At 36.6% G+C, this 15,183-nt stretch overlaps 1 protein-coding gene across 1 annotated transcript in view; it reads left to right on the forward strand.

The window, feature by feature from the left end:
• Nucleotides 1-15,183, forward strand: part of LOC134432558 (coiled-coil domain-containing protein 171-like) — a 47,792-nt gene that overhangs the window by 7,965 nt on the left and 24,644 nt on the right. The window contains exons 4-10 of the mRNA XM_063181403.1: nt 1,267-1,441; nt 3,539-3,720; nt 6,460-6,606; nt 7,778-7,870; nt 9,172-9,299; nt 10,736-10,865; nt 13,476-13,643. Coding sequence (XP_063037473.1) covers nt 1,267-1,441; nt 3,539-3,720; nt 6,460-6,606; nt 7,778-7,870; nt 9,172-9,299; nt 10,736-10,865; nt 13,476-13,643 — 1,023 coding nt within the window. The remainder of the gene's footprint in view (nt 1-1,266; nt 1,442-3,538; nt 3,721-6,459; nt 6,607-7,777; nt 7,871-9,171; nt 9,300-10,735; nt 10,866-13,475; nt 13,644-15,183) is intronic.

Raw genomic sequence — 15,183 nt, forward strand, 5'->3', positions numbered from 1 at the left:
TAGAGAAAGTAAATTTGGAATTAAACAATCAACACAATAAAGAGGTAAGGAGTTTTTTTGTTTGTTTGCTTTATTTTACCCTTAGAATAAATGTAATTTATTCTAAGGGTAAAAATAAAATTAATTTCCTTAAATGCAATTTGTTTCCTTGAAATGATCCTCTCATCAGGTGAGTAAAAATCACATTCAGAAGTTGGAAAATAACAAAGTAGCACTGTACAGCAATCTCATTGCTAAGAGCTGAAGGTGTGTGTAAGAAACCTGAGCGCTACACAACAGTACAAACATGCAGAAGAATATTTTGCACCCCCAGCTTTGGAATTCTCAGCATAAGATGTGGTTTGTTTGTCTGTTTGAGTGTTTTAATCCCAGTAATTCCAGGAGTCCATTTTACAGAATCACCCCACCATTGATGGAGCAATGGGATCAGGACAAGGGCAAGTCACTGTGTAAGAAGCAGCAATCCTTAAACAAATGGATAGGGAGCAACAAACTTGGTTTATTGGCTGTATTTAGTAGGAAACAGATGAATGAGCACCCACACCAGATGCCCCTAAAAAACTGATAAGAGCAGAATTGTTACTTATATCAGTAATAAAATTCAAACTAAAGAAAATTTTAATGAAGCATTTTCTCACTGCTACTTCATTTAGGTACCAGTTTGCCACAAGAGCATCAGGGAAAACCTTTGTAAGGGGGCTAAATTATTTCCTATGAATGGAGCATGCATTAAGGATGCTGCTGCTTTGTAGATGTTCTGAAGAAATTCATGTTTTACTTTCCACCTTCTTGAGTTCTAATGGCTTGAATGTGATTTCCTGGGTCTAGTTTTTGGCAGCACTGACTAGACTATCTTTCTTACACCAGATAGGAGTCCTTTTTGAAGCCTTTTCGTTGTTTTGTTTGTTGTGTTTAATAGCATTCTGCTTGACTGCCAAACATCATTGGACTAAAGTTTGTGTTTACATAGTGAGTTCCTAGGTGTCTGATAATCTAATATCAACACAACTGCTTTCCTAGTTGCTAAATACAGCTACCATAAAATTGCCTGTGGAATATAATTGTAGCTTTTATTTTCTTAAGGCAGAGCATGTTTGGAAAAACAGAGAGGTACATTTAAGGTACATGAAAATGATCTAGGAACAGAATCAATTTGCATAAAAAAACTAAAAGTATCTAAAATGTGTGGTTTCAAGACTGTATTTAAAAATCAGATGGGATAAGATGGCAGCTGTGAATGCAATCTCTGAAATATTTATTTTCTAGATGTCTCGCTATGAAAAAGAAATACTGCAATTAAGGTTGGAACTTGAGAAAGGAGAACTTCTTCGTCAAAATCTGGAGAGTGAACTGAAATTTGCCAGAAAAGAAGCTAATTTACAGCTGTATTCTGCAGAGGATGAACTGTGTGATGCAAAAACCAAAGTTATGGAACTTCAAGGTAATTAAAAAAAAAAATCATGGCCAGAGGATACACCAGTCCCAAGTCATTAAAAGAGCAGAGATTGCACAAGGTTTTACAGTTACAGCATTCTTTGAAAGTCTCTTATTTTCCTATTTTCCCATGTCTTACTCATCTGCTTCTATAAGCTCATAAGAGTTTGCAGAACACTTGCTGTCTCATATGAATTAAATATAACCTGCTATGCCTATCAATACCGTTTTTTTCTCTTGCTCCTTACCTTTTGTTATTTCTTCCTTCAGTGTGTACAGAATTGTAATTAAGGAGTCCCTCTCCCCATCCTACTTATCACTATGTCCAGCAGTTCTTCCTTTTTATTTTCAGGGGGAAAAAAGTAAAATCAAATCCTGTTTATTTGTTTACACTGTTTCCAGAAAGCTTTTTCTTTCTCCCCAGGAGTTCTCATCATGCTGTTTTTTTCTTTCACCTTTTCAGATATTTCTAGCTTTTTGTTGCTCATATCTGGTCTCTTCATGTCATCTTTGGTTTTGTTTAGTATGTGGAAAGGAATGGTTTTACCTGCACATTTTTCCCCTACTAGTTTGGCATTCAGAAACTCAAATTATTAATTCTTCTCAAACAGAAAGAGATTTCTCACTCTTAAAGCTGGGAAGATTTTTTTTTTTTTTGTTACCTAAGTAGATAAAATGCTGTTTAAATTCAGTACAGAAGATGTATTTGTGAATCTTTGGTGTTCGCTGAAAAGACTGGAGCACTCCTGAACTTTGTAACCTTACAAGGATGGAAGGAGACTGAAACTTGAAAGTGCATTTATACTGCCATGTTTTTTAAAAGATAATAAGAATTCTGCACTTTCATTCATTTGGAGAACACACAAATTACAAAAATCTTGGTTGGTTTAAATTTCTCAAGCTGTTTTTTGTTTGGTAGGGGTTTTTTTTTTGTTAGTTTAGTTTAGTTTTGTTTTGTTCTGTTCTTTGTTGGTTTTTTCCCCCGTTTTTGTTTTCATTGTGACAAATGTCAAAGCCAAATAGTTGCAGTGTTGCTTCTCATTTCTTTTTCAGTTTTTAACTTACTGCTTCTTCTTCCTTGTCTCTTGGAGCCTTGCTCACCTCGTGTGGTGTTTTTGACACAATCTCAACTTAACTTCTTGGACAGAGCACCTCACTTGTGCCCTGTCTTTATATCTTCTCCAAACTGTTTTTCTGCTGTTCTTCTTGAGGTTCGATTCCTGACATCTGACAGGTCTTTTCCATCATTGTGTCCACTAATTCTCTGTGTTTTCCCAACATGTCTCTTCTGGTTTTCTCACCCTTCTCCATCTAGGAAGAAATTTCAGAAGAATGGGATGAATTTGAAGTAAAAATCTATTAGAAAGTGGTGATCACATAAATGCCAACATAGCTAGTTGTACTCAGCAACATAAAAAAAAAAAAAACAACATATTTTGACTGAGTTTTTGAAATGAAGCAAAGTTCCTAGTAAAACTGCTTTTAGGTAAAGAGCTCTTCCTTGGCATTTAAGCTTTCACAGAGAAGTAGATCCAGTGTTTCCCTATCTTGGGGCAACCATTGGGCTGAAGATTTAACTCTCTTGAGCAGCAGTAAATTTCCCCAGAAAAGCTAAGCCTTTGCTCATTAGCCCAACCTGCCTAAGGTTTTCCTAGAATCATTTTCATGTGGCTGGTGTTTGTCTTTATTGATACTTAAAATGAGCTTGAAATTAATTGCTACAGACTGAAGTATCTCATAAATATTTGGAAATAAGCTAGCCAAGTGTTGCAGAAAAATGTGATTAAGTTATTAAGTTCTTTATGCTATAGAGGCCTCACTTGAAAGAGTTGAATTTTTATTCCTTTCCAAAGGGAGAAGAGCTTAAACTTGTAGAAATCTCCAAAGCATTTCTATGTCCTTGTGTGAAAGATGCTGCAGGAATACAAGATGTGATTTTTTCTCTGTAGTGAAACTGGAAGTGTTACTGTTCCAGTGTTTCACAGGATATCACAATACACAGAGGAACTTATGTTCATTATACTTTTTTTTTCTGAACATGCTAATTTTCAGTGATATTTTTCTTGTTCTTTCTCGCTTTTTTTTTTTTTTTTGTAAACAACAGTAATCAATGACAGACATCAGCAAAAAGCATCAGAGATTGACAAAATAGCTCAAAGTGATCAGTGGCAGCTTCAAGCGGAGCAACAAAGATGTGCAGTGGAGAGGGATAACATCCAGAGAGTACACCTTGCTGAGCTAGAATTCCTCATTAGAGAAAAAGCTGAAGCAGAAATGGCTTTTCAGGTATGATATATTAATAGATGGAAAGTTCCATGAGATGCTGGCTGAAAGTTTTTTGGTGCAAAGTGTGGGGTGTGTTGAAGTTTTTCTGCTTTACAGGGGAAAAAACCCCAAATAGCTAAATACTGCAGAATAATTCTGAAGATTACAGAAGTAATGAAGTTACAGAATTATGAAGTTATTACACTTAGTGTGTAATGCTGGTTTGGGGCTTTGATGGAAGGTGTTGTGCCTGTTTGTCATGGTAAACACCTAACCCAAATTATCAGTACACAGTGGTAGTGAAAAACAGAGGAGCTTGTGGACAGGACCTGATGTCCTTCTCAAAACAAGCAGAAACACAAGACAGTTTTTATTCAAAGATGATCCTTGTAAAGCTGGGCAGGATATCGGCTGTGAAGAAGCCCACTTTTAGGTAGAGTTTTCCTTTTCAAGGTGCCAGGGGCAACAGGGTAAGCTCTGAGTTCTGGCCAACAGAAGTGGCTGAGTTAGTTTGAGGAGGCTCTGGAAGGGTATTGCCTTCTGTTGTGTACAGTGTTTTTTAGGAGCTACCTTCAGAGAGTTTATTGCTGCATCAAAAATCAGCATTGAAAAAGTATGCCATGCTCTGTTGAGTGATGTTTGTCCTTGAAACAGGACAAAAGGAGCAGTGTATGGCTCAGGACATTGTGTTGTCTGTCAGTCCCCTGGCAGTGTTCTCTGACAGTGGTTGTAGAGGAAGGGGTTTTGTTGGTAAATGTATTAAAGCTACAAAATTGTAGGAAATGTAATTAGCATGAGTAGACTAAGATTGCCATGAATACATCTCGTTAAACAGGCCAGAGTGAGCTGTAGGGTTTCAGTCTTGATGTCACTGAACTCAAAAGTCTTTAAGGACTTTCAAAACTCACTGAAATGAAAATTTGATTCACTGGTAGGTGCCAAACCCTAACCTGCTTCAGTAATAAAAATGTTAAATTGTTCCACTTTGCTTTTGTAGCTGTTCGCCTGCCCATCACCCTAGAGTTATGTTATGGATAGTTATAAAATTCCAGGAAATAAAAATTCTTACATTTGGGCTTGACTGCATTGAAAGTTGAATTCATTTAAACTTGTCAGATGAACATAAGAAATGTTTGGGTTTATAAATTATGACTTTGAATGCATTGCAGTATTTTGTGTTGTGTATTTACAGGCCTGGCCTAAATCTCCTTTAGTTATTCTGAGTTACAAAATGAAAGCTAAGGAGATTTAATTGTCGTCTTAATAAGTGCAGAGAAGTGGGATTCTGAGCATGTAGGCAAATCCTGGCTGGAAAAACTGCAGGTCACAAACGGTAATTCTGAACTTGGCTGTGAAAATGCTGAGGTAGGCATGGGAGTGGAGTCATGGAGTATTGAAATGTGCCTCTGGAACGAGCACGCAGGAAAAATCACCTTCTCTGCTTTGTGACAAGATCTGTTGGGCAGATCCTGGCCCGGGATAGGAGGGCTCGGATGCGATAGGAAGGGCAGTAGCATCGCCTCGTGGTTAGGTAGGAGTCCATGGCCTTTCACGGTTTTTTCCTTCAAAAACCTGGGAGATTGTGTCGTTTAAAAAAAAAAAGAAAACAAAACAAACAAACAAACAAACAAGAACAAAAAAAACCAAACAGCTGTGTTTTTCATGAGCAAATATTATGGGGATAGTATTCAACAGTCATATCACCTCCGAAAAATTCAGAAATTCTTCAAAACTCTGAAATCCTGCAGCTCATTCTGACTTGCTTAACAAGCTTGATATACTCACGACAATTTTAGTTTTCTAATGTTAATTATATTTCCAGTAGAAAATGTTTTTAGATTTTTTGTAGTATTTCACAGCAAACTACCTGCTACTTATTTCACATTCCCCAGTTGAAATTTATTACTATTAGGAAGATAAACCTGATATTTCTGTATCTTTCTAGGTATAGAGTAGAAATGTTAGGAAATATAGAAAACAGTTAATTTTTGTTTATTTATTTATTTATCTTGCATTCTGAAGGGAAGAAAACTGCCTTGCTGGACATTCAAAGCTAGAGGATTACCTTAAATTTAAATGAAATTCATATGGACAATGGGGATTCTGTAGCAGTGATTTCATGGAGCTGCAGTGTCCAGTAATTGAAGTTATGCTTCCAGCCTGCAGCTTAGTTCAATTTCTGTATGCAGAAATTGAGTGGGGACCAGATGATTTTATTCTACTGAGGACTTCATATTTCACAAGTTTTTAAATTAATTCAGTTTCTAGATAGTAGCAAATCCTTTTCAGAATACCAGAAATCAAAATTATTTAGTCTGTGCGACTAACTGTTTCTAAAAAACATCTGATTTGATGTTTTAGCAATCAAAATCATAACAAAAATGTCCCCTGTTGAGGGACAAAAGTTCACCCAATGCACTCTGTTTCTATCATTGCCACGGAGCTGGGAGACAGAAGAGATTGGAAGGGCTGTACTCTTTTAGGGAAAGATGTCCTGTGGAGATCTGGTGTTGATTTTAGTCTTACCACAGAAGATCATGTTCACAGTGATTTTTTAGGCCAACATAGATTTCTTGATGGTGAATCAAAAACATGTCTGCTGTTGGGTAAACACTTCTGTTGACATGTGCTGGCGTTGTAGATTTTAAAATTCTAACATCATCTTCTGAGGCAGTCTCCATTTCTCTGTTGAACTCTCAACTGTCTAGGAAAAAGTGCCTCTTGGCATATTTATTTATTCCTTTACCTGTTTACCTTTAGAAAACTAATGCTGCCCTGCAAAGCATTGCCAAGAAGCTGAAGGACATGGAGGCAGAGCACAATGGCTGCGCCAAGGTGCTGAGGCTCCAGGCCAACTCTCTGGAAATCAAGAACAAACGGCAGGAGAGGCTGCTCAAAGAACTGGAGGTAAAGCTTTCTGCCTGCTGCTGGGAGCCTCAGCAAGCACAGGCACAACTGAGCAGTCTCATTTCTGAGGCGTGAAACCTCTGAGTCAGGCTATGAGTGCCCTGTGTTTGGTTAACAAAATGTGGAATGTCACTGGGCAGGAAATGTGGATTCACAGGTGAATGCTGTGAGCCCGACCTGAGAGTGGTGTTTGAACTGCAGATGGAAAGGGGTTTATGTCACTGGGAAAGCAATCTTAGCAACATAGAGGTATAGAGGAAGTATTTGTGCAGGATTTGTGAGTTTTTAAAGCTTTTTATTTAAGCATGTTAAGCAGATAGGTCTTGTGGGAGGAGGCAAAGCTTAAGCCTTTTGGCTGATGCTTTTGTGGAGGGGGTTTGGTGATCTCTGTGCTGTGACTTTTTCTTTAATAGGCCTTCCACAGATCTCTGTTTCTCAATTATTTCCTTTTGTGAATGTGCGGGCTTATACAGAGTTTAAATTTATTGCCAACAGTTATTGCCAACAGCTAGTATGTAAATTTTATTTATTTATTTATTTTTCAGTTAACGTTTCCCTAACTGAAGTGCTTAGAGTTAGGATTCAGTCTCACATACTTGCTACTTTGCTTTACCTGTCCAAAATCAATGACTTTACTGGTATCTGTGTAGCCTTGAGTGTCTTAAATTACTTTTAATATTAATGTCCTTTTCTTCATCTTTGTGGCATCACTTGAAGGCAGAAGTCATTTTGGGTTGTATTGTTCTTTTCAAATCAACCATCAGTCAAAGTGAGATGATGTTTTTGATAGGAAACAATGTAATTAAAATTTCATGTGAATTTCTATTATAGCAGCTCTGTAGTTACTGCTTTTGCTAAAAACATTTTTTCAATTGAAATATCATGTCCAGGCCTTTATGTAGAGACACATATCTGTGACTATAAAAACTGTAGCAAGAGCATAATCCTACATCAATTTCTTTAACTAAATAGAAAATATTACTTTATATTCTGGATATGTAATGATTTCCTTTCATTTGTTTATTGACATGAGTTTTCACAGTTTTAAAGTGCAAGTAGTTCAGATACCACAGGTTGGTTTATGGAGACCTAATAAACTGAACAAATAAAGTTGTCTTTGCATGATGTTATCATCTTTCTGGACTTATATAATTTTAAAATGTACTTTTAGGCAGCTGCAGTGAAAATAAAGGAACTGGAGGATGATGCTGCAGCAGCAAGACTAGCACATGTAGAATGTAAATACACTACAGATGTCATGCAGGTAAACTTTTGATTAAATATTTGGTGGAAGTTTGCAGTAAAATAGAAGATGGACTTGTAAAGGTGCAATCTTCCAAAAATGTTAAGATTTCCTTGCTCCAGTGAAAACACTGAGTAGATATTTTTGCAATGATTGTCAAGACTCTAAAAGGTAATAGAAAAACATCTCCTTTATTTCCAGGGAACTGTCAAGTTAATAGAATCAATATTAAAATAAAATGTCACATTCTTATGTTTTAGAATTCAAAGTAGCATTGAAACAGTGAGGGGAAAGGAAATGTTTCACAATAGTTAAACTGCTAAAATATTCTGTGCCCATATGGGCACTAAGGTAATTTCAGAGATAGAGTGCACTCACCCAACTTCTCTAGGTGTGAGATATTAATGCATCCTGAGACTGCAGTTCCAAATGTAATTATTCAGAGTACATTTCAGCTATTACATCTGCTGTTACTAGAAAAGTTTGAATATATGAAAAAATGCGATATGTATACTTGAATATTAAATTTTTGTATCACTAAACTGTGTCACACAGGGTTTGATCCATTAAAGCAATTAGGGTTTATTAAAAACAAAAGTGAAAAACCTGAAAGATGATTGCTGAGTGATCTTTTGATCTGCTGAGTGATGTGACTAACAGTGGAATTTTGAAAAACTAAATGAGAAAACAAAAGGGAATTTCATTAATTTTTTCTTATTTTCTGAGGAACACAAAAAAGCATGTCCACTTATTCAGTCAGTTATTTTTTATTACTTTTTCTAAGTACAGGCACTTGGATTTCTGAAGTGATGATTAAATAAGTAATGATGATGCAGGTTTTTTTATTCCTTCTCTACTTTTACAACATACAAAGGGAAAGGTAACATTCCTGGAAGTTAGAGATTTATCTTCTTTGGGTGAAGAACACAGCAGGTTTTCTTCCTTGTTTATGTACATGAACAAGCTCCACATGAGCTTTGCTCTGAGTGCAAGTGTAGCTTTTACTGTTTATCCTACACTTTTATGAGCCTACTTAATGAATAGAATTCCCCTGGAAAACTTCAGTAATATAAATAATTGACATCAGGAAAATCCAAACACCACGCAAGGACAACAAAATGTCTTTTGGTCAGCATATCTATTTCTCTCTGTTTTGAACTCTATGTATTAATACATTTCTATGTGTGTTCAATGCTTTCTAATTCCATACAGAATTAATAGAATATATTCACCTGTAAAAAGCAGAACAGAGCAGTGAACAGCATTAAAGACCATGGTAGCCTTTCCTAACTTCCCTTAACTGCTTTCTTAACACTTGGTAGTTGAGAATTCAAGAACTCGAAGACATTTTGAATGAAGATCAGCGCGGCAGGAGACAAGCTTTGCCAGAAGGAGTAGCAAGGGAAGATTTCAGAGAGCCAGTAAATGCTCTTGAGACAGGAAAAAAAGCGTAAGTTTCCTTTTAAAGCCATTCCAAAATGGCAGTAGACAGCTTGAGTACAACTCATAGTTTTCTACAACTCATAGAAAATTCCCTGCAATTTTCAGTCAGCAGAAAATTCTAGGGCAATGTGCCAAACCAAGCTAAAGGTGCAGAACCTGGCAGTCCATTAATAACAGGCCCATATCAGTAACCAAAGCTATTGTGAATGGTACAGATAATAACTGGCCTGCTACAGATTATTTGCCAAACCAAAAATTTTGAAAATCATATTTATGGTAGAGTCCAGCCTCCAGTAGTGTTTGGGGTGAGTGTAGGAATAGATTACCAGTAGATATCCAAAAGATGTCCAATTCTTATATTGTTATGAAAACGTTGTTTTCCACTTCAGTGAGTCAGTTGGATCTCTAAGACTCCTGTCAAGAAGTTGGGTATCATTTATAGTGGGTAATCTTTGTTTTCAACTTTTGAATGACTGTAGAAAGCTTTACATGGTTAAAAAATATTGAAAAGTGTGAGAGCACAGGAAATCTCTTGGGATGTTTCCACAGCACAGCCTGCTGTGCCTGTGGTAGCAGAACTTGGGTGACCTCTCTTTCAGCCTAGAACTATTTGGGTCTGTATACACAGGTGTTTCTTTTGACTTACTCACACAAGGAGTAGTGGAGAAGGAAAAAAATCAGTTTTCCCAGAAGAAAGGAAGTTTGTGGCCCAAGCAACTCATTCAAGATTCATGATTATGGACATGTTTTTAGTAAGATACTTAAAACTTGAGCTGGAAAAACCTTTGTCATCCTTTGCAAACATCATTTTTAAGCAAGCTTTTGGCTTTCCTGATACCATGCCTAAATACCCAGGCAATCTTTTAAAATTCTTCCTTGCATTCCCTCTCTGTGCTTCTGTGTCGTTTATGCTGTTATTTGACCTTGTAGTTTCCTCATCAGCTGCCTGTTTAGTCATGCCAGGCTCTTGATATGTCTGCTTTCCTGACTGACACAGTAGAAGAACAGATTAAAATTCTGGGTAGCTTGCTTTCGAAGTCAGACCAGAGTAGGGTCAGGCATGTGGAAATCTTAAGAGCAAGAACTGTACTTGAAATCAGGGCTGATGATTCAAGATGTGACATGGTCTCTCTGAAGACAGCTGTTGTGCTAATTAAAGTATGAAGAATTCTGTTTGTTATATGTAACTTTGAGGCCACATTCCAAATAATCTTATGAATTGCATGACACCAGGCTTGGTAACTGAAAATATAACCTCTTGAAAAATCTTTCTTAGAAGGAATATAAATGTCTTCATTCAATTAAGAAAGGCAAGCAGCTTCAGGATCCATGTGATGTGCTGAAGTGGTATCTGCCATATCCATTGATTATCATTTAAAAAAACATAGAGCATTCGACAAAAGTTATTTTGGTTAAAGTATCTTTTTTGTGGAAACTTTCCAGTTCACCAAGACAGCATATAACCTACGGTATGGAATGGAAAGACAAGGTTGAGGCAATGAGGAGAGCTCAAGATCCCAATGCCACATTAGTGGATCCTACAGACAGCTTCAGCCTGCATGAAGGCTCAATAGTAAGGAAAAAAAATCCTCAATAGTAAATTGCAAATACAAATAAAAAGCGCTCAATAGTAAGGAAAAATATGTGACACACATTGTTTAGGTGTTTTAAAACATATTGTCAAAATATTTACTGTGGTGAGGATTTGCTGCATTTGCTGTGCTGAGCTGCGGAAGAACTCTGCCATTCTCTCACCCTTTTTGTTATTACGTTTCCTTTAAAAAAATTTACTACATGAATAAATGTAGCCAATGACTTGGAGAAGCTAATTTGAAAATATTTTTAAAGTATGGGTAGGATGTACTGGCATTCCTAATTAAGGCATTTTGTAGATATTGATTATCATATCATGTGAAGAATGTTCTTTCTACCTAACTTTTTTGTCAAGTTTCATTAGCTACCATTGTAGAAATGCTTATTTCTATTTCATACACCCTTTTAATTTTAGTGCAAGTATTTGACTGTAAAAATTGCTTGAAAATTGTTTCAAGCTTTCAGGTGGAAAAGCAGAGGGGATTTTTTTGTTGCTGTTTTGTTTTTTACTTGTTTTGCTGTGGATTTGGCACATTGGATGTATTTCGCTGGATTATTTTCTGAAAACTTTCTCCTCTTATGTGACCACTTTGGGCTTTTCTACTGTCTTTACCCAGCTACACCTTGAATAACAATTTTGTCATCGTTTTACATAGCAGCAGGGACAAAGGAAAGTTGTCAGCATGTTTAGAAAATCTCTTTTTTCATAGTGTGGTAACATTTGCTCTCTTTCTACTCTTAACAATATAAATTTTTTTTTCTGGTGGCTTGGAAACTTCTCCTCTTTCTCTCTCAGAGCTCTGAGCATGGAAGGTACATGAGGTCTGTTCCCTGTGGACAGGAGCAGAGACCTGCATCAGAGAGTCTTCAGATTTGTGGGTGTCTTTTGTTCAGTTGATGGAGTGATTCCACATTTTGTCTCAGTGCTGTCCACTGCCCAGGCAGATCTGTGATTCACAAGCTGTAGACAAATAATATCAGGATCTTCTTTTTTCTTTCTGGGAGAATAACAGCTTCTTCCATGCAAGCATTAATGTATTAAAAGATATTTGCTGGCCTAGTTAGCCTGAAAAAGTAATTTCATCAGGCACCAAAGGAATACATCCAGAGAAAAGCAACTGTCTGCCCTGACTACAGGCATTAATGTTTGCTATTTATAACTACAAAACACAATTGCAAGCTGAAAATATTCTACTAAAATTCTTGCTTAACCTAAAGTGCTTGCTAGCTGTTACTGTGGCAGGAGTTTTCCTTTTTATTTGTATTCCCTAGTAAAATATATGATATGACAAGAATTATGGACAAGATTCTATTCATGATCAAGATTTCTTTTAATGGAAACAGTATTTAATGGTAGACTCAAAATTAATGTTATATTATTGAAAGGTTAAAAAATAAAGGGTTGTCTCACTGTCATATTCATAGAGCTGGTTGTTTTAATTGTTTTACTCAAAGGATTCGAAACCACAAGACTGTCCTGAGCAGGTGATAAAAATGTTCATTTTTGGAAGAGTTGTATTAGTGGTTGCCTTATGAGATCAGGTATTTATTGCCTTGGATGGCTTTGCATTTTCCCAAAGCTGTTTGTATTTTTTGGGAAGCAGAAGTGCCTGTATGTGATCCTGTTTACTCCATTGAGACAGCTCTAATTTTGCTTCCCAAAATGAAAAAGCAGAAGACTATAGCAGAAACTAAGTATAGATAACATTTAATATATTGCTGTTAGTCTCTGCTATACCTATGCTTAAATTGTGTGCAAATGCCAGTGTGTTCTCTTCCATTCATTTTCCCCTCCTGCTTTCTTGACCTATACAGTATTTTTCCATATTTTATACCATTTTTATGCTTCCTGAATATGTTCTTTCCACTCTAGTCTGATAATCTTATATTGATCTCTGACTGTACTCATACAGCATTTGAGAAACAGCTTTCTGTTATCTTAAGGCATTTGTATGAACTAAAAGTATGAAGAATTGAATTTCTACTGCATGCTGCTGTTGCTAAAATTTATTTTTAATCAATTTAATATACTACTGATTAAAATCACTGTAAGTAAATGAGGAATGGCTTGTGGAGCTTGACTGATGGAGCTGTAGGCCCATTTTGGCCAGCTGATTAATCATACATAATCCACACAAAACAAATTTTTAAAGGAATTTAGAGTGTATTGTGCTGCCAAGCCAAATGGACAGTTTTCTGTGTGCTGTGCAAGTGTTGGGGCACAATTTGGAGGCACCTCAAGGTATTAACATGGGTGAATGAATTGCGTCCACTAAGAGCATGGAAATTTTTAGCTGCCAGGTCATGGTTGTGGCCCCCACAAGACTGGGATTCACTCACATACTTTATTTACATACTGTGTCTAACTAGATAAATTTTGTGAAATCTGTTTTCTTACTCTGCTGTAATATTATGCAATATTATGGCTGCAATTATTAGAAATGAACTGAGGAATTTTGTAAAGCTGTGAGAATGAACCTCAAGGGCTCATTTTCAGCTGTGCTCAGCGCTCCTACCGCACATATGATGCATCTCTTTTGATTTTAACATCACCCAGCTACAGCAATTAATTTTTTTCTTTGTGTTCCAGAAGGAGATTTCCATCCTCCTGAACTTATACCGGACCCTGGCAAACGCCCAGGTGCTTTCCAGACAGACAAACGTCCCCCTGGAAGAATTACCTTGGACAGAACTTTGCGCACTCTTGCATGAGAATGTTGAAGCCCTGGTCTCGAACTTCAACAAGGCTAACCAGAGGGTGAGTGTTGCTAGGCATCAGCTGCCTCTGCTGAGCTCAGTGACATTTATTCACACTGCAGTCTTGTTAAAAAGGACTGATATTCATCCCCCCAAAAAAGGATTTGGACACTAACAAATGAGCACCATTAACTATGGCTTGTCCACTGCTCAGTTTGTTGCCAGGGGCATTTAGATGTGAGTAGAGTGTGCATCAAGTCTCCCAGCTCCACCTTCTGTGCAGGATATTCTGAAAGGGCAATCTGATAGTAGCCACAGGGACCTAATTAAAAGACAATAAATTCATCTTACTGATGAAGAAACTCACTGAACATAGTCATTTACAGTCATAAATCAAGTTTTTATTTTACTATAATCCAGAGGCAAAATACACTTTCTCCAGGAATATCACCTTGTAATTATGTGTTTATGATTCAGATGTACTATTTGAAAGAATGCCAGTGTGGGGTTTTTTTCTTTAATTGTAACTTTGGATTATGACATTTTTATTCAGAAACAAACAGAAATACCTATTATAAAACATGTCAGGATCTGTATGAAGGAGGAGCTGTACTTTTCTGAAAGGTTTTGAAGCAAATGAGCTTACATGGCTTTTCTCCCCAGAAAACCTTGTGGTTTTAGGAAGGAAAAAGCCCCTTCTAAAATAACTCAGCTGGCTCCAGAGGCTAAGCTATGCCTAAAGAGCTCTTTAGGGTATCACTTTGTGTTCTGGTTTATTTCTCTTTTGAAGTAGATGAGGAAAGGGAAGGGAAGGTGAACGCTGTTGGCAGTGTTTGTAGGGCTTGTGTCTTATTGTTGCTTGCTTTTTAATTAAGGATTGTTATTAAGACTGACTGTGAGGTCTCTAGGGTTCTTCTCATGTACTTAGCAGCTTTTCTGGGATGTTAGACTGTGCTGAAAAAGCTTTTTTTCCACACAATTCAGTGTGATCTACCTGGAAGTATCTTGATATTTTCTAGGAACAGAAAGTTCAGGTGTGTGCATTTGGGGATCATTGTTGTCTTGGTTCATTCCTCCATTTAGCTTGCATGAGAAGTGCAGTGTTAAACCACAAGAGTGAATCTCTACATGTTTGTTGAAAATACATCATAAACTTATGAGCTATTTGTAAGGAAAAAAATTCTCTGTGCTAGAATTCCCTGAAATTGTTTTAAAACTTAATAATAACCTGGAATGTCTTGACTTTTCAACAAAAGAAAAAAATCAAAAACCACAAACAAACAAACAAAAAATTAAAGGCTATGTTTTAATTATTGTTTGCAATCATCACAAACTTCTAAAGGATATACTTGGATTACTAATTTACTAAAATTTAATACAATCATTAAAAAAAATAAGTTATGAAGTGTCTGGCTCAGGTTTCCTGCAAAGAGGGTGGCAAGGTGGTAGAAGGATAGCAGAACCGAAACCAAAAAAATTACTTTGTTTCAAAATATATTTCAGTTTTCTTTTGAGAACCAAGTAATTTATCTGCCATGAAAGGGTTTTACTTAGTTTTAATACAATATTGAAAAAACTGCAGTTTAGATTTTATGCTGGAA

This window comes from Melospiza melodia, chromosome Z, assembly GCF_035770615.1.
Source record: "Melospiza melodia melodia isolate bMelMel2 chromosome Z, bMelMel2.pri, whole genome shotgun sequence".
Classification (NCBI taxonomy): Eukaryota; Metazoa; Chordata; class Aves; order Passeriformes; family Passerellidae; genus Melospiza; species Melospiza melodia.